The sequence below is a fragment of the Catharus ustulatus genome, chromosome 5, assembly GCF_009819885.2.
Source record: "Catharus ustulatus isolate bCatUst1 chromosome 5, bCatUst1.pri.v2, whole genome shotgun sequence".
In the NCBI taxonomy this organism is placed as follows: Eukaryota; Metazoa; Chordata; class Aves; order Passeriformes; family Turdidae; genus Catharus; species Catharus ustulatus.
In genome coordinates this window covers 66,446,415-66,466,257 of record NC_046225.1, presented here as the reverse complement: position 1 = coordinate 66,466,257, position 19,843 = coordinate 66,446,415, and the positions used below count along the sequence as shown (strand labels likewise).

The following is a 19,843-nucleotide window of genomic DNA, read 5'->3' as shown; positions in this document are numbered from 1 at the left end:
CATGTGTTTGATCAAAATCAAGGACTTCTTTATATATATAAATATATATATCTATATATCACCTTAAAAAATACATTGCTTCTGATATTTGAGAGAGGACAGCATCTTGCAAGACCACTATTCACTGACCTTTACTCAACTGTCTTGAAAAGAAGTTTGATTTCTTTGATGTCTGCAAGTTTCTTTTCATCAACGCGTACATAGGCTCAGAACAGTGCATGATGTTAAAAACTTTACTGTGTGTCACACTTTAACCTAAATGCCTCATGAATTATCTCATCTATTTTTCTATGTCCACAGACATTTATAGGATGTGTGTATTTCCAGCAGAAAAGGCATTTTCCAGTATTTTGCTAAATACATTAAAAGCCTATTTTTAAATTTATAAAAACATTTAAAATTAAAAAAAGACCCTACATTTTGAGCTGTTATTACAAGAGGTAATGAACTTAATATGCTAATATAAAAAGGGAAAATAGAAGAGTTTGCTGAGTGTTTCTGAATGTTGTTTTTAGCATGTTATCATTAATGTATTAAAACATGTACAAAAATGCATTAAAGGATCAGGAATATTTTCCTGCAGGTACTTAGAACCTAATAAATAATGAATGTGATGATTAACTACATGGGCAGAAGTACAGAGCATTACCAAGAAAAAAAAAACTGCATAAAATCTGGCCTTTGAATGGATATGCACCATTGTCTTTAATACTTAAAAACCCACTTGAATATACTCAGTTGTGTGTGAAGAGAAAACAAAAGAAGCAAGCGTGCTTGAATTAATATTATATTTTCAAATGAAACATTTAAATATGGCCGAGTGCAGCGAGGGCGTCTGGAGTGGAGTGGCAGGGCACCGGAGCGAGCTGAGCCGAGCGCGGCCATGCTCCTCAGCGCTGCTTGAGCAGCCACAGAGGTTTGTGCAGGTCTAGAGAGCTGAAGTACGACCACCACCAGGGCTTCTCCCTGCCCGGGGACCCTCCTCGAGCCTCGGGCTGCCTGTGCTGGGCGTGAGGGTCGAACAGTTCCAGCGGGTCGTGAGGGTCGTGGGCGTCCTCCATGGAGCGGCGCAGGAGCTTGCTGGGCCAGGCCTCGGCGGGCCGCAGCACGAAATCCACGCGCCCGGCCTGCTTCATCCCGGCAGGGATGGTCACCCTCTTCATCACCCGGCTGTAGCCCGGCGCCTGGGCGCTGATGATGAACGTCCCTGCAGGCAGGAGTCGCCAGTAGTCTCCATCGGCAGCTTGGGGAAGGTAAAGCACAGCAAAGCTCAGGTTTAGCCTCGCGGCCTCCGTGGCTGCACGCGCGCCCGTGGGCGCACGCCCGGCTCAAACAGCTGAGGGGTGGGCCGCGGGAGCAGCTCACATTTTGGAAAATATTTGAAGGTGAACTCTAGATGACGAGAAGTGGCTTTGCCTGTGAAAACCTGGCCTTTGGGAGCTAATGGAGTAAAATTCACACACAAAATGGCAGTAACTGCTGTTCTTGTATCACAGGAAAGAGATGCTTTCCTTCATGCTGCTTTTCCCAAGGGTACAAGGAATAACTCCCAAAGAAATTAATTTAAAACTATGTGAAACTTAAGAAAGTGAAATCAGAATCCAGGCTGCAATATATATACATATATATATAGAATGTCTAAGGAGCTAAGAAATCCTTCTTTTTATTAAATTACATTCAATTACTTTGCAGACATTCTCGCATGTAAGACCATGGAGCTGGAACTGCAGCTGGTATAAATTGCCATTAGTGTAAAATGGGTGCAAATTTTCTCCAGCTGAAGGTTAGACCCTGCAGGCAAAAGCAGGGAGCTTTAAAACTGAAAAATTTATTCATCATTTTATATTTCCTTTTATTTTGAATGGCAAGTCTCTTAGCTCAGTAAGTGTTGCATTAATACTATTTTCTCGTGGAATTTCTTAGTTCTCTTTAACACTAAAATCAAAAAACTTTTTAACCATATGACACTTTTAACCCCACCTAACTCAGAACAAATACTCTTTCCTACGATTGTAAACATATTTTTATTTAATTCTTACTTCTTTAAAGGTCCACTGCCAATGGGAAGCCACTGGCTGGGAAAAGTTTGAAAAAGACCCTAATTCATGCCAGAGTCTCCCACCAGCCTCAAGAATCTACATCATCTCCACTATTGTATCCCTCTAGTGCTAGTTTTTTTGAAAGCTGGAAAACATCCACTACATTATAAGCCATTCTGGCTTTCTAAATTGATTCAACAACCATCATTAGAGCAAAATGTAACCATTCATATCTTCTAGTTTGCACTTCTATGGCCTACCCTGTTCTCACTGAAATCAATAATAAAAAGAAAGCATTGATTTCAGTGACAGCCTAAGAGCTCAGAACTTTATGACTGTGAAAAGTAACAGTTGTATATGCCCCAATATGTGTTTATCAGTTGGTGACTGGTATAAAGTGGACATAATTTAATATTCTAACAATAATTGTCCAAAAATTGCACAAATTTATGCGTTCCCACATGAACAAGAAAGGTTGTGGACCCTTCCATTTCTGCAACTATTCTGGTTGTGAAAATCAGAGAGGATCCTACAGTACTACGTACACCATGTTCACAATATCTCAACTAACTTATTCCATCAAGGCTCCACATCTCCACATGCTGGATTACAGCCTCTGAGCAGAGCTTGCCATATTTCCCCAAACACTGGCTTTGGTGGGCAGCAGATTATTCCAGGTGAAATTTTGCACATCAAGAAATCCATCATTCCAGAGACAGCACAGATTTAGCAGCCAGTTTGACACATCTTCTCTCTTCTTCTTCTAGAAGAGAACCCCCACCTGAGCCTGAGTTTTCCATTAAGGTGCCATTTCTACCAACCATGTCAATACTTTCGCAGGTTAAGCTCTCAGTACTTTCACTCTGCCCCAGGAAAAATCTTAAACTAATAATCTTACCTGTGGTGACATCATGCTGAATGCCCCTGACTGAAATACGAGCATTTTTGATTGGGTTGCCAAACTTATCGGACACAATTCCTTTTATCCCCCGATGAACCTGGCAAAGCAAAGCCAAGTTAGATGGGAGTCACTTATTACAATACCACCTTCTCATCACAAGGAAACCTTTGTAGAGAGCAAACAATTGTCAAAAAGTTCAGAGTCAACCATCCAGAGGCTCTCAGGAGATAATTCCCCTTCAGATCACATTCCCTATTTAGAGAGGTCTAAGGTGACTGAGGGAAAGGGATAATGGAACCAGAGCTTTTTTGGGATAGGTATGTGGCTCTGCATTGAGAGACCCTTCTCTGCACAAATCACTGGCACCTCATGGTCTGACCACAGTATTTAAGGACTGTTTCTGAATGTCTGTCCTGGACACAGAACCACAAAGAAATGAAAAGTTAAAGCTTTCAAAACCAATGTGATGCTCTGGACACAATGAGAAGGCATCACTTCAGGTACTTGTGACTCATCATCACTCTGCTGCCTACACTTCACTGCCTGTCAGAATGTCATGACAGCAGTGTGTATGATACCCATTTCCCCTTCTCTACAAGCACAGAACTGAGCTGCTTGAGCTGTTGAGAAATGTGCTCGGTGACAAACTAAAGAGCAATGTGAATTCTGTCATACAAGGAGGAGCACAAACAACTTACTGGAATAAAATAAAACAAAACAGAAAAAAGTTCCAAGTATTTAAACATCAAATCTCTTAAGGTTTTCTTTTTACAGTGTTTCAAATTTAAAATATTTTATATCAGAAAATCTATATGACAAATAATTTCATTTTGATTTTTTCTCTGAACAGCTACAACCAACTTGACTTGTTTACTTCATTTCCCCACCTTCTTTTTTCTCTTCCTCTCAGTTTCCCTTCTCCTTGTCACAAAAGAGGAAAAGAAAAAACCCACGAAGCATCAAAACAATGGGAAAAACATATTTTCTTTTCAGTTGGAATATAAAGATGTTTAAAAATAACCATTAAAGTATCCAAATTTACAGTAATTGATAATACAAAGCTTGAAAAAAAAAAAGTCTACACTAGTGAGAGCAGTTTTTAATTTGAGACTGTGTTGTCACAGCTCTTGCTAAGCAGCTGTTCCATACTGAGTGAAGCTATTCATTGGAAGGTTTAGGAACAGCTCAATATAAGGATTTGAGAACTATCCCTTATAATGAAGCATTGCAATTTGCTTTGCAGCATGAACTTGGGGATTTATCATATGGATATAGCGTAAATATGGTCAGAAGAGTCATCTCAGACTCAAATTCAATTTACAGTGTAGACATACTCAAAATCGTATGACCTCATCCAGCTTCAATAATAATTTTGCAATTATAACATGACAGGATAAAAATTACAAAACTGAAATTTCTTTGACAATCTTGCTTTGGTTTGCTTTGGTAAATTTATCCTCAAGTCGGTGTCATGAGTTTGGCGGGGTGTTTTGATATTGTTTCTGATGGGGGGAACAGATCAGTGTTTAGGAAAATGAATTCTACTTCTGTGTGTTAAGGCAAGTAGATTTGTACAAACACCAAACAGCCTGGTATATATCAGAATAAGAAAAGTTTGAATTGGTTATGGCAGACTTAATCCTTATCGGGGGTAATTCAGTCATCCTTATCTGCAAAGTTGTTTTGCTTACTGTCCTGCATTTACTCAAAAAGCTTTTCCGGCACAGACTTCTACAGTATCTCACACTATAAAATCTTTACATCTTGAAGACTTCAATTGTAATATATATGGATTTAACCCAGCTCCATTTGGATTCACTAAAACTCATTTTCATCAGACAGCTGTAAAACGAAATGAGTTTGGTGGTCTGTACTGTAGACTTTATTGAATGATAATACTTACCACAAGTAGCAAGAGGTTGCTTAGAAGAGCCATAAAAACACTCCTAACAATTTTAAATTACTGCATACTCTATCAAAATAAGGCATGACAGAAAGCTAATCTACTAATGGCTGAGAGAAAGATGAGCAACTTCTGTTTCTGTGCTCACTTACTTATTGTCAATGAGGTATTTGTTTTTGCTGAGTTTAAAACTATTATTAAAAATGACATTTAAATGGTATGTTTTAATGCTCAGAGACACACAGTTCTTTAGAAGATTTGGTTTCAAATATTTAATAACTACTTTCATAAAGAAATCAAGATGGAAAGTGTGTAAATGGAATTTCTAGCAAGATTTTAGCTGAATCTATATTTCTTGCAGTGGGACAGTAGGGTTTGGAACACAAACATGGAAAATGGAAAGGAAAATTTCATGAAGCTCTCTGGAGAGCAGGTCTTGTTGCTTTAGTCTTCAAGTGGAAGGTTGATTCATACTTTTCTGAATATTCAGGTTTTCTCTAGTGTTAAATATTTGACAGTTGATGAAAAATACTGCCTAAAGTATTTACAGATAATTCCCTTTCTCACTATTTTCAAGGCCTCTGCAGTCCTCAATCTCAATCCCTTCTGCAGCATAGACTAAATACCACCAGTGTGTCCTGCTAGACAAACTGAGGCACTGGGGCCCCTGGAGGAGTGTGGTGATTGATTCAGCATCATCTAACCAGGAAAACAGCAAAGAAATTACTTTTGACAAAGAAAGAAAAAGAAAAACAGACAGCAAAAAGGTCTGTAAAAGCAGAGCAGTACCATTTCCATGTAATTCAGAAGGGCACCTTTGTTTTCATGCCAGATTGTAAACAGTTCTTCCTCCAAAGGAAACTTTTCACATCCTACCTCTATGGTAACTTCAAAGCAATTTGTGTGAAGGTAATTAAAATCTGCCATACCTGTAGGTTCAAAAAAAAGAGGAGAGCTCATGACCAGCCATGTAGTTTTTAACTGGAGCTTTTCTGTTGCAGTCAGCTGAATGCTGTCCCCATTGGTGTGGATTATTACACTGTAAAAAGTGCTTGCTAATATATAAAAAGTGCTCAACAAATTCAGAATTCTACAACTTGTTTCAACTATAAATTTACTAATAACAATGATACTCCTTTCAGGCAAAAAAGCACAATTTTACGTTGTTATTCACCTGGCCAAGAAGCAGCAATAGAGCAATAAAGATTGGTTAATCACAGTAATTGTATAATCGGCTGTATCAGAGGGGATTGCCAAGGGTCACCAGAACAGAAATGACCTTTTGCCATTACCATGTTCAAAACTGTTTCTGTACAAAAGATATTTCATATAATTTTGGGAAGAATGTAAGCCAGAGATCTAAACCTAATTCTCACGCATGCCCCAAAGCTTTCCAAATGTCTAGTTTCAACATAATTATTTGGGGATCATGCTGAGTCCTATTGGAAAACACAACTGAAGCACTGTTGAAAATTTATGAACACTGATATTTTATCCTTGCCAGTATTGAAGGAATTCTAAAGAAAACAAAATACTATTATTGGGGAAATCAAATTAACAACGGAAGCGCAAATGAATTGGGTGTTTGTCTCTGTTGTAGTCTTCCCTGAAAAAAAATAAAATTATTTAAACAGATGGGAAAGCAGCACATTCATAGTCTACAAGAGAATTCAGACTCATGCTGCTAAGGAATGAGAACATAGCACTAAGCATATATTTCTACATGTCAGACTTGAAAATAAAAATATTATATAACAAATTTGACCCTTGCATAACTTGTTAATTTTCCTTGAGTCCCATTTGGGTTGAATGCATCCCATGTTATCTGCATAAAAACATTACCAACATGGATTTTACTACTTAAATCCCCTACAAATTATGTTTTGCAGGGTAGGACTTTAACCAAACTGAAATGAATAAAATCATTTTGTTCAAACCCTGGTGTCTTATATAGGTCACATAGAGGTTTTACCTCACTTGATATGATGGTAAAGTGGTTTTACCTCCAGTGAAGCTGTACCACTCAGCACCATTTATAATACCTCCACGTTTTACAAAATTCCCACCACAGCGAAGTTCGGACTGGTCCGAGATGACGGGGTGTGCATCTGCATAGGCTTTAGCCAGCATTTTGAACACCTGTAACAGACAGGATTGAAATATGTTTGCTTTTACAAACTGAAAACTTTGCCATTGCTGTTATTAACTATTGCTGTTGTGAGTCCAGACAATGAGCCACCCTGCATCTTCGTGACTGAAGGAGATGATGAATTGCTCTGCAAGGAAGTTTCATTTGTCACCAGGAAATTTTGATTTGTCCTCTTCTCTAGGGTTCTTCACTGCAATCAAATATATTCATCCAGGGACACCATATTAAATACCAGTGGATTTTTTTATACTTGTCTTCAATCTACCTGGGGTGGGAGTAGAGGACATTTTTGGTTGTCCCAGTTTTTCAAGTTTTAAAGCTGAAATTCAGGCCTCCTTTAGGTTTTGTTTTAGTTTTTGATATTTTTTACTCCTTAAAAAATACCTATATTACCTTCAGCCCAACTAAATCTTCACACTGAGTGTTGCTGCTTAAAATAGTCAGTGTCAATTTGCTTTGCACTTATCACTCACACAGGAAAACCTGCCAGTTTGATCTCAGAGACAGCTGCTTATGTGTGGGGCAGAAACCATTCCTAAAAAGTGAAGGTTAGGATGTGGTGATGTAGGATGTCACCACTGATTTCCAAAGAGTGTTGTCACTGATGAAGAGCAGAGCAGTCACCACACAGAAAGGAGCAGTGGCAGAACTTGTAGTGAAGACAGAAGAAAGAGCAGTTATCTGAAGAAACCATTTATTTGAATCATGTTCCTGTCCTTCTTCTCCCATGGTTATTCCAACTTTGCACAAAAATCCTCCCTCTCCTTTTTGTTTATTTGAACCTCATCTGCTAAGGCAAGACTCTCGATTTCAACATTGAAATTACAGCAATTATCAGATGCTACTTGATCCTACTGTCCATTACCATGAGTTTTATTACATATTTCTTAAGACAACGTGTGCAAGAAGTTTGGTGGCTAAAATCCTAGTTTTAGAAGTGATTCTAAAATTTTATCTTAGTGTTCTCCTTGAGGATAAAGACCAAAATGACAAGGCACACAACATTGATTGATATTTGTGATTGTTTCTAATAATCACATGGCTGAGCCAATTATGGGATCAGATAGGTGACCAAGGAAAGGTGGAAAGAGAGTTTAATGTAAGTGTAAAGACACTTTACTGAAACACTTCTGATGAGAAGACACTAAAAATCCAGGCTTAATACAAAATGCTTCTGCAACCCCCTTAAATTTCTATGTGTCTAAATATTGCTCAGATCAGAAAATTAAGTGTCCTTCAAAGTTGTCCTTCAAATAGATATTAGTAAAATGTGTTAAGAAGAATTTTCACTGCCAGGCTCAGTGCCAGGCTCGATATCCTTAATTTCCACAGGAATTTGGGTTCCAGTTCTTAACCTCCATGGAAGGTATTTGATATAAACTTTAGAAGGTGCCTATGGGAATTAGGAGTATGATCCTCACCTTTTACAAAGACATCTGCAGATGTCCTATTTCCAGTGACCAAGCCTCCTCTTGTTTCACACCAAGAGGCATAAGGTTTTTGCCTGGCCACTAATTCAAGTGAAAGAAGACAAGTGGTAGTGAGAAGAGAAAATGAGAATTGCAAAAGCAAGTGAAATCTATTACAAAACACCAAAAAAACCCAAAAAACAAACAAACAAAAAAAATCCAAACAAAAAAAAAACAAAAACAAAACAAACCCCAAAGAGTTACGCTTTAAAAAAAAATGAAATCATTAAAAATTCCTGGATAACAAAACATTTGTTGTCAATTAGAAACTAATGTATGACCAGTCATGGACATCAAGGAAACTTAGATTTTTAGGTATAATATATAGAAACAAAAAGGAGAAAACAGAGGAATCCTTGTGTCTGGCAGTGTGAGGTTTCACTCAGTTAAGTGAGGTCAGTGCTGTTACCTCAGCCAGCACTTTTACCCCACTGACCATCACAGGTTGGCTTTTCAGTGGGAAGGAGTGTTTAAAGTCACCAAAGAGAGTGAACTTGGTATGGATATTTCTGCTCTGGTGAGCAGAATTCAATTTCTCGTGTAACACAAAGCATTAAAACATCCACTCCATCAACCCCAAAATATGGGAAAGTTTTTAATTTGGTGGGCTGAACCAGATGCAAGAATGTGAGTGTAAGGACATGGTCCAGCTCTGAGACTCCTTCTCTCAGTCAGTACTGGCCCAGGTTATGGGGCAGGCCAAAAAGAGATTGGAAACCTGCAGTGTCTTGAAGCTGAGGAAAGAGAGGATCCTTGTGCTTCCACACATGCACCATGATGGACACGGGGATGTGGAAGCACAGATGCATTTTGATATAGAGAAATGTGATTTGAATATATTTATCAAAATTTGATTTTTTAATATCTGGCTATCATCTGCTCTGCAACATTTCACCTTGGTCTGCAAGTTTCCTCTTGCATAGCAAATGTAGCAGGAGAGCATTCACAGCAATGGTTATGGCCAATGTATGGCAAATAACCAAACTGCTGAATTTTGGCAGGCAGGCTCCCTGCAGGCAGCTGTAGATCACATTACTTAAATTCAGGTCACTTCACAGGTACATGTTTTATATCTTTCTGTGCAAAGTTTAAAGTGACACCAGCAGTGCTGTTAAGGTTCCTGTGATGAGTCATTTGCAAAATCAGTTTTTCATTGAGGACATACCCAACCTCCCCTGTATGCTCTAAACTTCCAGATTTGTAGCCAAATTCCCAGACTTTGCAGTCACTGACTATGCAGCAGTCACCTCTGTAGGGTTCCCTGTCTTACTGTGTTGCAAGCCAGGAGTGCCATTAGGGTTTGTCCAGCTGTGCACTGCACTGGGATGAAGCTCTTTGTCTGAATCCTCTCACTCAAAATACTCACACTGTCCCTGAGTGGAAATGATGGAAGTACTGCTGTACTTCCATTCCAGGGGTGAACTGCTTGATAAAGCACACATGGCCATATTCCTTCACCACCTATGCACAGGATAACCCTAGCCCAGGCAATGAGATGTAAAAGCACAATTTTATGATTTCCCCCAGTGCTCAGCAAGAGGTCTTGCAGCTTGCATTAGCACCCACCAGATATTTCTTACACAGGCTTTTTGCTGTGCAGGGCCTGGTTAATTTTACTGTTAAATCATTTTCATACACACATAGTCAGCAGGCATTGTACAGCTCAGAAGAAATGGATTGATACAGAAAATGTTTAACAGTCATACATCTTTAAATATTTAATATGTGTTAGTGAGAACTGTCATTTCAGAAAAAGTCAGTCTAGAGATATGCTCTAAGATAAAGGATGCTTCAAGTCAAAGATCAACTTCTGACTATTTTCAACTGCTCTTTGTTTATATAAAGAACCACTGTTCTTAAGAGGCCACAGACATTTTTAGCACACGCTAGAAGGCTGAATAGCTGGCTGTTCTCCTGGTGGGCATGTCGGCAATGAATACTAGATTGAGGAAACCAAAGGGAAATAGGAAAGATGGCAAAAAATTTCACAGAAGATTTACAGTGAGTCCCAAATGAGAAACTTTCCAGGGACGAGAGGGGGAAACCGATCCCATTCCTCTGACCTGGAATAAATGTTACAAGGCTGCCACCATATGGCAATGAATCTTTTTTCCCCCACTCCTTATAGATTCCACAGGAAAATAACACTTCTGATCAGGCTTGTTCCTTCTCTTCTGGAAACCACTGGTAAAAATAACACAGCCTATTCCCTTTAAAAATTAAAACTTGCATTTTCTTAACCTGTGCTTTATGAAACCATATTTGGCATCCCAAAAGATAGGTAAATCTTTCCAGATCAAGCTGATAGCGTGTGAACAATCCTATATTTTAATGTACATTAAGTAAGGGTATGTCAGAGTCACATAATATTCTGAGTTGGAAGGAGTCCACAAGGATCATCAAGTATAGCTTTTAAGTGAAAGGCTTCTGTGGGGACTGAACACTTGATCTTGGCATTATTAGCATCAGCTCTACCCAAATGAGATGATATCATGTTATATATATAGACTTGCATTATCTATATGCATATGTTATTTATTAAATATTTAATACATACATGCATACATATAAACACATGTATACGATCTAAATTATCAAAGTTTGTTATTTATTAAATGTTTCCATAGTTCCACAAATGGAACCACATCCTAACCCTGCAAAAACAGTATTACCTTCTCATCAGGTGTAGGGGAGAACATTTTTTCTTCCATAGGATGCCTTGAATAGTCATAAGGATAGGTCACAACCAGCTCACCCCCATGGAGGCTGGCAGAGAGCACAAATGGGATAGACCTCAACCACTTCATGACTGCTTTTGTCTCAGGGGCCACCTGAAATACAGGAGAAAAAAAAAAAAAGCTGTGACTTGAATGAATCCAAAGAGATTTCATCCTGGACAGGATGAAGCCCAGTGGAGAAGAGACTTTTGAAAGGACCATGTTGAAGCTCTTTAGTTCTTCCACCCCAAAAGTTCCTTGGGGCAGAAAATCAGTTTTCTCCAGGGAATGGATGATACACATTGTTCACTGTGGAAAAACTGAAAAAAAAAAAAAAAGAGAAAATTTGACAGAAGAAGTAATTTTTCATTACAGGGACACTTTCCTGATGATGGGAGTACTTTAGGCTGGAAAACTTGCGGCATTTTAACACTACTTACCTAACTCCCTATCTAGTTTCATTTCTGAATCAGCAGGATTGACTTTGAATGGATAAACTGGAATTGGGGGATAATTCTCATCACTTGTTGAAGATACATTTGCTACCCTTAGGTCCAGGTTAATCTGTAAATAAATGAAAACTAATACATATAAAGCACAGCACTGCCTTTGGTTTGCCTGCAGGAAATCGTGGCAAATAAGTCACCAAATTTAGAGGTTTTTGACATTCCCTCCTCAGTAACAGCGGCCAAGGGAGAGAGCAGCAGACTCCAGGAGATGTTCAAGCCATGCAGGAAGCTCCTTCAGCCCGTTTCTGAGTACTTTGTGGGACCAGCTTCGGTGTAAGTTCATTCTTAGGGATAACAGTGGCATCTGGCGGCCGGTCCCCGCAAGCCCAGACTCACACCAGTGCCCCTGGAGAGCTGAGGTTCTTTTCCTTGCAGCTCAGGAAAGTTACCTGGGAAAAACCTGAGGAGGGCAGAGGCAGCTCATCTGGACCCTGCACAACTGCAGCTAAGCAGGTTTTATAAAAATAAGAAATATCTCTTGTGATGAACTTAGTCCAGCATCTATTTATGGCTGCTTTAGGGATTGCTCATCACCCCTTGCTTTGACTCCATCAGCTGTCAGAAAACCAGACAGCCAGGGATCCTGAGTGCTTAGTGGCTAACAGTGTGCAGGGAAAAATCATCCAGAACAAACAAGATAAAAACTATCAAGCCATCCAAATAAAGCTCCTAAAGACCTACATATTTGTGTTACAACAATAGTAATTCCTGTTTTCTTTGGATCAGACCCTAATCTGCTATTGTTAAAAAAACCTTTGGAGATCCACAAACCCAGGTGTGGAGCAGAGAAAAACACTGTGAAGGTGCACCATGGGTGTAGTATAACTCCACCAATGAGGCAGAAAGCCAAGGAAAAAGCCATGTTTAAACATAGTTTTACCTGGAATGATTTAAGAAGATATTGCCCTGTCTACTCCTGACCTAAGCAGGAGACTACCTACCTACAGATAACATAGTTTTTAACTGAGTCCTTCTAGGTTTTGGGTTTCCTTAAAATGCCCTTCTTCAGCTATTGACCTGAACTGGTGCCTTTAGTGAGTGCAAATGTGAAAGGCTGTACCCTGTACTAGGGAAGAAACGGGATCCTGAGTTTCCCACAGCTGCAAGGTGAATCATTAAATCAGTGGTTTGTGATTAGCATGTGAACACAAACCGGTTTGGGCCACTGATCCCCAAGAGAAACAGGCCAGGTTCATTTTGTCTATCAGCCTGAGTCTGTGTCACAACCCTTTCAACTTTGGCATTAAAAAGAGGCAACTTAAAAAATGGGGTGTAACAGGTGAAGTCATCAACTAAGGAACACACAGAATGCACTTTGCACACCAGAAACCTAATCAAGGGATTTTTTGCATAATAGGGAAGATTAAACTGAGAGTTTCCAGGAAGGTCATGGTGTTGAAAAAAAAACAATTTTAAAAGGCAGATAAAGGGCATTCCAAAAGGAAAGGACTTTTTCAGTCTCACACACCCACTTACACAATGCAGAAGCAGAAGCAAGCAGACCCCAAGCTTCCTGACAAGAAACATCAAAGTGTCCAAAGAATGCTATCTACACCAAAGTATTTGTTTTTCTGGCCTTTTTACAGTGTCCTGGGATAATCTGATGATGATCTTTATCCCCGAAGTGCTTGGGACTGAACCAGCCACTTCCACCTGCACCCTGGAAGTTCATCCTTTGAGCCCATCTCTTCTGAAGAGAAGACTCCAAGTGACTTATAAGGGGCTGTAAGTGCCAGTGCTGCCCCATGGATTGGGCAGTTTGGGAGTTTCTCAGGCTGGCTAAGCACTGGAACAAGCTCACACCATCCAAGTCCATAGCACCAGCACTTCTGAGGAGGTTGCTGCCCCAAAATCCCATCAGCTCCCTGTCCTGCTGCAGCTGCCCCAGCTCCTGCCGCCCAGCCAGAGACAGCATCAGCTCTGCTTTCAGCAGCCCTGGGCCTTGGTAAGATTTTAAAGTTGCTTCTGCAATTTTGTGGACAAGAATAAAATGCACAGTTTTATTTGAGAGCTCCTGATTTCACTCCTTCATCCTGATCAGCCAACTGGCTAAGCAGATACCTTGTCTTGGGTTATAATACACAGTGTGATAAAAGGTATCTATTCTACCACCATCTGTTGAGGGTGGGGGCAGTGATCCTTATCTCCGAGGGAGATATTCTGCTAATGGGCCATCCATTGAAACCAGGTGGGGCATTGTTCTTTATCTTTTCACAACCCACCCTTCCTCCAGCGAGTCATTTTCTGCTAATGGCCCATTGAGTCCCACTGTGTGACTGATAAAATTACTGCATCCCATTGGGAGTTGCTCCAGCCAGGGGGAAGAGCCCAACATTTCTTACCAAGATAAAAACAGAGGTTTTGGGACACTAAGGGAGCCCCTTTCTCCACTGGAATCCAGAGGAAAACTGGATTTCTGCACATCATCACTGGACCTCTGGAGGGAAACTGCACCTTGTGCAGGAGCACTGCTCCAACTGAGCCACATCTGTCACTGCAGGAGGATGCAGCCACCATTTAATGGGACTGCTACCAACATCCTGCCTGATGGGGTGTCAGGTTGTACTCTGACTTTGTCAGGGTTTGGAGTTTGTTTCTTTGTAGTACTGTATTTCTATTTTAATTTCACTAGTAAAGAACTGTTATTCCTAATTCCCATATCTTTGCCTGAAAGCCCCTTGATTTCAAAATTATAATAATTTGGAGGGAGGGGGTTTACATTCCCCGTTTCAAAGAGATGCTCCTGCCTTTCTTAGTAGACACTTGTCCTCCAAACTAGGAGGCATAAGCCCCAAGACAGTGCTGTCACACAGAGGCAGTGTCTGAAATGAATGTTGTGAAAAAACAGGAGTTTTAATGTCGCTATTTTTATCCTAATAACATTTCAGTGACATCAGTGATTAAGGCTCTGAAATGAGCATATTCTGGTTCAGCTCCACCAGATGATAGCAGATGTTATCTATGCCACTCTGGCTTTTGACTTTTCCTTTAATGTGGATTTTGTGGAGTTAATTTTTTTTTTCACCAGGGCTTTTGCTTTTAAGTTAGATGAGATCAATTTTAAAGTACCCATCTCACAAGAACAATTCAGAGCACAACTAGAAAACAGCTAAATTATTTCTGCATGAGTACAGAGAAGGGCCAGTACCCTTTTTAAACCTGAATCTCATTTCTGTCAATTATAGTGCAATTAGTCACTGTCTCCATGGCTTTCAAAGATTTCTTTTTTCCCTTTTAAAAGCAGTCAGACTAATTTTCCTAAAGAGTATGCCAGCCTCCACTGGCATAGACTTCCGAATTCTGTTTGAACCAAGACAATTGAACTGACTATATTTCAGATGAAGTCTGAAGTCAGTCAGTCTGAGCCCTCAGACCACTTATTACAATAATTCATAGAAGTGGGAACAAAACATGCTGTAGGAAGCCAGGCTTTCAGGGAGCAGCAGCTCTGGCTGAGACCTGCTTTCTGCCTCCTGATCTTTATATAATGCCCTGCAACACTCAGGTAATTACTTTAATAAGGCAGATAAAAAACACTGTTGAGTAAATGAAAGGGGAGAGGCTGGTGTTGAAAGATTCAACCTAATGCTCCTACAAGCACAAAGAAACACTGTAAGAGCCATGGGTTTATTTGTGTGACAAAACTGAGGCTCATTAAGGGACAGCTGTGGTACCATCAGCAGAGGAGACACAAGACTGTGAGACCACTTGCAGCCAACTTTGTGAACCACAGAAAATTACAGTTAGGAAGGAGATTTTGTGGTGCCACCAAGGCCACAGGCCCACTGGTTCTCTCATTTGCTCAGTAAAGCATATGGATTTAGAGATTTTTGGAGTATTGTTTATGTGAGGACCAGCTTTGGGGCCAGCAGAACACCTGGAAGTTCCCTAAGCTTTGATGCTCTGTATAGTACCTTGGATGGCCATCTTATTTATTTTTTTAAAAAAAGAAAAGGTCTGCAGGGGAAGTGATGTATTTGTAACCCCAGGTCTGCACCCACTGAGGCAGAGCTCAGGTGGGGAGGGGTGGTTGTGGTCCCTTGTCTGTGACAGATAACCCAGGGTGATGCTGCAGCCGGGGCAGAGCTGTGGTGGGAGCTGTGAGAGAAATGTTAGGCTGTCTCCACCCATCCCTCTATAAACTGCTGTGATGTTACACAGCCTTTAAGAAAGCTAAATATATGGTTGTAAAAATGACTGCTGAAAGTGGTTGCCTGCTGTTGGAACCCAGAGGCCTGGGAGGTTTGAACTATCTGTGCTTTCGGATGCTGGTCCCCAGAAGAGCACTCCTTTTAACTTGGGACCTTGGAAAGGGCTTCCAAATTTGAGTAGTGGAGTTAAGAGGCATCAGTGTGTGGTTAGAATAAAAATATGTAATTTTACATGGTAAAAGGTTTTGAATATGAAGTTTTTAAAATATAGTAATAGGTATGGGACAAGATGAAGATTCTTAGTCGTTACCTCTTTCTCTCTTCTTCCTTCATGCTTTCAGGTACTAGTTTTTGGTTAGATAGTGCTGCACTGAGTCACAGGTGTTTGGTGATTAAGTCAAAACTATAAATAATATAGGTGTTAGATCTTTATTGGGTTGTTTAGCTTTAAAATACCTTGTGAATAGCTAGATTTATCTCCACTTTGCTAGTTTTTAGCTGGTAGCTAGAAATGTTGCAGAACTCTCAGTACTTTAGATAAGATTTAATAACAACCAAGTATGAACATGAGAAAATTAATCTCATTTGTGTTTTTAATCCTAACTCTGAGTGAAAAAAAAAAATAAAGACAAGCCACTAATTAAGTAGTGCAGTTAACCCATTACAGCCTGCCACTGACCATCTCTCTCACAGGTCAGCAGGAGAACCAGGGCAAAAGCAGGACTTGGAGAGAGAGGAGGTTAGAGCCAGGAAACCCAGAGTTACAGGGTCTCTGGGCTGCACAGTGTGAAACAAGCTCACAGTTTGCACCACGTACTGCCACAAAAATGGAGGTCAAAGACATATTTGTCCTTTCTCAGTGTTGCCTGGGTGCGCAACCCTGCACCTCTGGACACAGAGGGAGAGTGAGCACATGGCTGGAGGGAGATCTCCATCCTTTCCTTCCCATGTTGAGCAGGGGAAGGGTCTGAGGAGCCCTCCCCCTCTGATGGAAGGAGCAATGTGTGATGAACTGACCACAGCCCCCATTCTCAGTCCCTCTGCACCACAGGGGTGAATGTAGGTATAGAATTCAGGTGCAAAATTAAGCCTGGGAAGAAGGCAGAGGTGGGGGGAAAAGTGTTTTTGAAGATTTGTCATTATTCTACTCTGATTCAATTCATAATAAATAAAATAGATACAAATAACTTTCCTCAAGTGGAATCTAGTCTGCTTCTGATGTTAAAAAATGACCAAACTCTCCCTGTCTTTTTCTCAACCCAGGAGCTTTTAGTCATGTTTTCTGTCCCCTGTCCAGCTGAGAGGGGAGTGATAGACTGGCTTTGGTGGGCACCTGGCACCCAGCTAGGGAAACTCACCACAAGGGTGAATCAAAATCTCTCTGACTTTTCTCTTAAAATCAATTTTTTCCCTCACAGCTATTTTCATTTGGCCTCAGCTCTGCTCCACAGCTCTCAACCCTTCTTTACCATTGAACTCCACTCACATTTACCAGCTTGCTGTTACGTGTTATTATTCAGTCAAAAGTTGGAAACTTCTAAGCTTATGACCTTATAACCATGCAGAAATTCAGTGCCAGGGGTTGGGATCTGTGATTACTGCAAAATTAGACTAAACTACCTGAGTTTAGTTATGGCAGGAATTAGTGGTCTAATACACTGTGCATTACTGAGCCTCTTAGCGCTTTGTGTTCTCATATGCACATTATCCTGAGGAAGTGAGGTGCTTTTATCTACATTTTACTGCTGTATGATGGGGTACTAGAACACTGGGGCAGCATGAGGGGTGCCTTTGGGATTTAGATCTGGCTTTGCATAAGATCAGCTGCAGCAGAGTAGGAACCTGAGGTATGATCTCTAAAATCTTCTGCTAACACAGATGCTGAAACAATCCTGCTCCTCACCTGTCTGAGGCTTTGTGCCTGCAATAAATATTGAATCAGAATATAATTAGTTTAAAAGTAGAAGAAAAGCAGAGTTCCCAATATCTGAACTAGTGATTCAACTTCCTGTAATTACTCTTTCAAGGGCAGCTAAGTCCACTTAGAGTTGTGCTGGGGGCTGCTGGGCTGCCAGCAGCACAGGTAGGGCTGACCTTTGCATTCCTGACATAACATTTAGCAAAGCTTAGTGATGATGAGTGTGAGGCCCTGGAGTGCTGCCTCCATCCTGCTCCCACCCTGCAGCAGCAACTTTCCCTACCACACCTCTGCAGCTCGACAGGCTGTTTCCACTGCTCTGTATGGTTACAGTCATTTATTAACATCCTCTCTTAATGGAAGAGGACACCCCACAGCTTTACATGCAGCCTTTGTGCATTTCCCATGGCAGAAACTCCTACTGCATCCAACCAGTGCAGGGCTTGGTGCAATGACAACCAAATCCATAAAGGCTTTAACAGGTTTCAGAGTTTAAAGCACTAATGACGAATCATTACACACTTGTGACCCCCTTGTAACAGTCATTATTCTTTATCTCAACCAGCAAAGTTCATACCATGCACACATTTTCCAAATGATTTGTGACACCTGCCTCTTTGGCCAGACCTACACCATGATTTTAATGCTAATTCTGAGCCTCTCCACTTCAGTCCTACTTACAAAATCTGACTACAAGCAAATAGCTTCAGAACAAGCAATCTCAGTCTCTTAATTCCTGAGCTGCTCTGTAGTATATATGATTTATAAAATGTGTAATTCATACCTTACCCCACCAGTAGGACTGTGGAATGGGGATGTGGTCCAGACGAGCCCCACGAATCCCAGCTCTTCTGTAAGCCTCGGATGTCAGATCTGGGAAATTTCTGTTCAGGTCCAAGTTCTGAGCTGTCTGTCGTCCAATGACCCATCCATTGTAACCAGCCCCCTATTTTGTCACACAGAAGCCAATTTCAGAATAGCTCCCTGCCTTAAAATAGCACTTTGTGAAAACTGATTAGTCAAAGGGAAGTTTTAAAAGAAGTAAACTGAAAATGTCTGTACTGTTAAAAAACCCACACTTATTAATTAATCACATTTTGCCCCCATGAATATTAATGCACTAACTAGCATTCAGGAAGTGTTTCACTCACCAATGATGTGACTCATGAGAGGAACACAGGAGCCTCTTGCTCAGAGCAGCATGCAGAGTGGGTTAGAGGAGAAAAAGAAAATACAGCTGATGGCCCAAGACAGGATGAGGCAGAGTGCAAAACCCCAGACTCATACAATGGACAGAGCTTACCACATAAGAAAAAACAGAGAAAGAAAGGTCTAGTTTCACATTAGTGGTGGTAGAGAAAACAGAGAGGGGAAAATAAGAATGCAAGGTAACACATAACAGGTCTCCATCAGACATGAGTTCATTTCTGAAAACTGCTATCCATTACAAAACTTTGACAGTACAGATAATATTCCCATTTCATTATCCTTACAATTTTAAAAAGGGGGAACATGATCATGTTTTTAAAACTGCATTTCCTTATAAAATAATGTAAATTGTTACAGTGAGTCAGGCATGTTGTTCTAGAACTGATAACAGAGAGTGCTAAGTGGGTGAAAAAATCACAGTCATTCTCACATCATCACATACAGGCAGCAAAACTGACAAATATGGCTCTGATTTCCTCTTAGCTCTGTTCACACCATCTTTGGAAAGCAATGCACCACCAAACCTACTTGGGATTCTGGCAGTCAATTATTAGCTCTCCCCCACTTTACCTGACACTCCTCACCCAGTTTGTTCTTCCCCATGGGGAATTATAGAAACATGAAGGCCTGAACACCTCCTTATAATAAAACTTTTACCTCTTCTGCAGCCAGTTCATACCCATCAGGATTGAGTGAAGGCAGGAGATGGATTCTGGTGTTGTTAATCAAGGTCTGGATGCGAGGGTTCCCTAGAAGATATTCTGAACACAGATACTGTGCGAGGTATATCAGCAGTTCCTTCCCCACCACTTCATTTCCGTGCATGTTGCCAATGTACTTAAATTCTGGTTTGACTGCGGAATGTGAAATAATGAGAT

At 40.5% G+C, this 19,843-nt stretch overlaps 1 protein-coding gene across 1 annotated transcript in view; it reads right to left on the bottom strand.

Moving 5' to 3' along the window:
* Positions 1–771: 771 nt before the first annotated feature.
* LOC116996144 (carboxypeptidase Z-like) overlaps positions 772–19,843 on the bottom strand; it is a 34,895-nt gene continuing 15,823 nt past the window's right edge. Inside the window, exons 5-11 of the mRNA XM_033059311.1 lie at positions 19,623–19,819; positions 18,541–18,702; positions 11,134–11,292; positions 6,847–6,982; positions 5,633–5,772; positions 2,938–3,037; positions 772–1,243 (exon numbers count right to left, since the gene is read on the bottom strand). Of these exons, the coding sequence (XP_032915202.1) occupies positions 891–1,243; positions 2,938–3,037; positions 5,633–5,772; positions 6,847–6,982; positions 11,134–11,292; positions 18,541–18,702; positions 19,623–19,819 (1,247 nt within the window). The 3' untranslated portion in view covers positions 772–890. The remainder of the gene's footprint in view (positions 1,244–2,937; positions 3,038–5,632; positions 5,773–6,846; positions 6,983–11,133; positions 11,293–18,540; positions 18,703–19,622; positions 19,820–19,843) is intronic.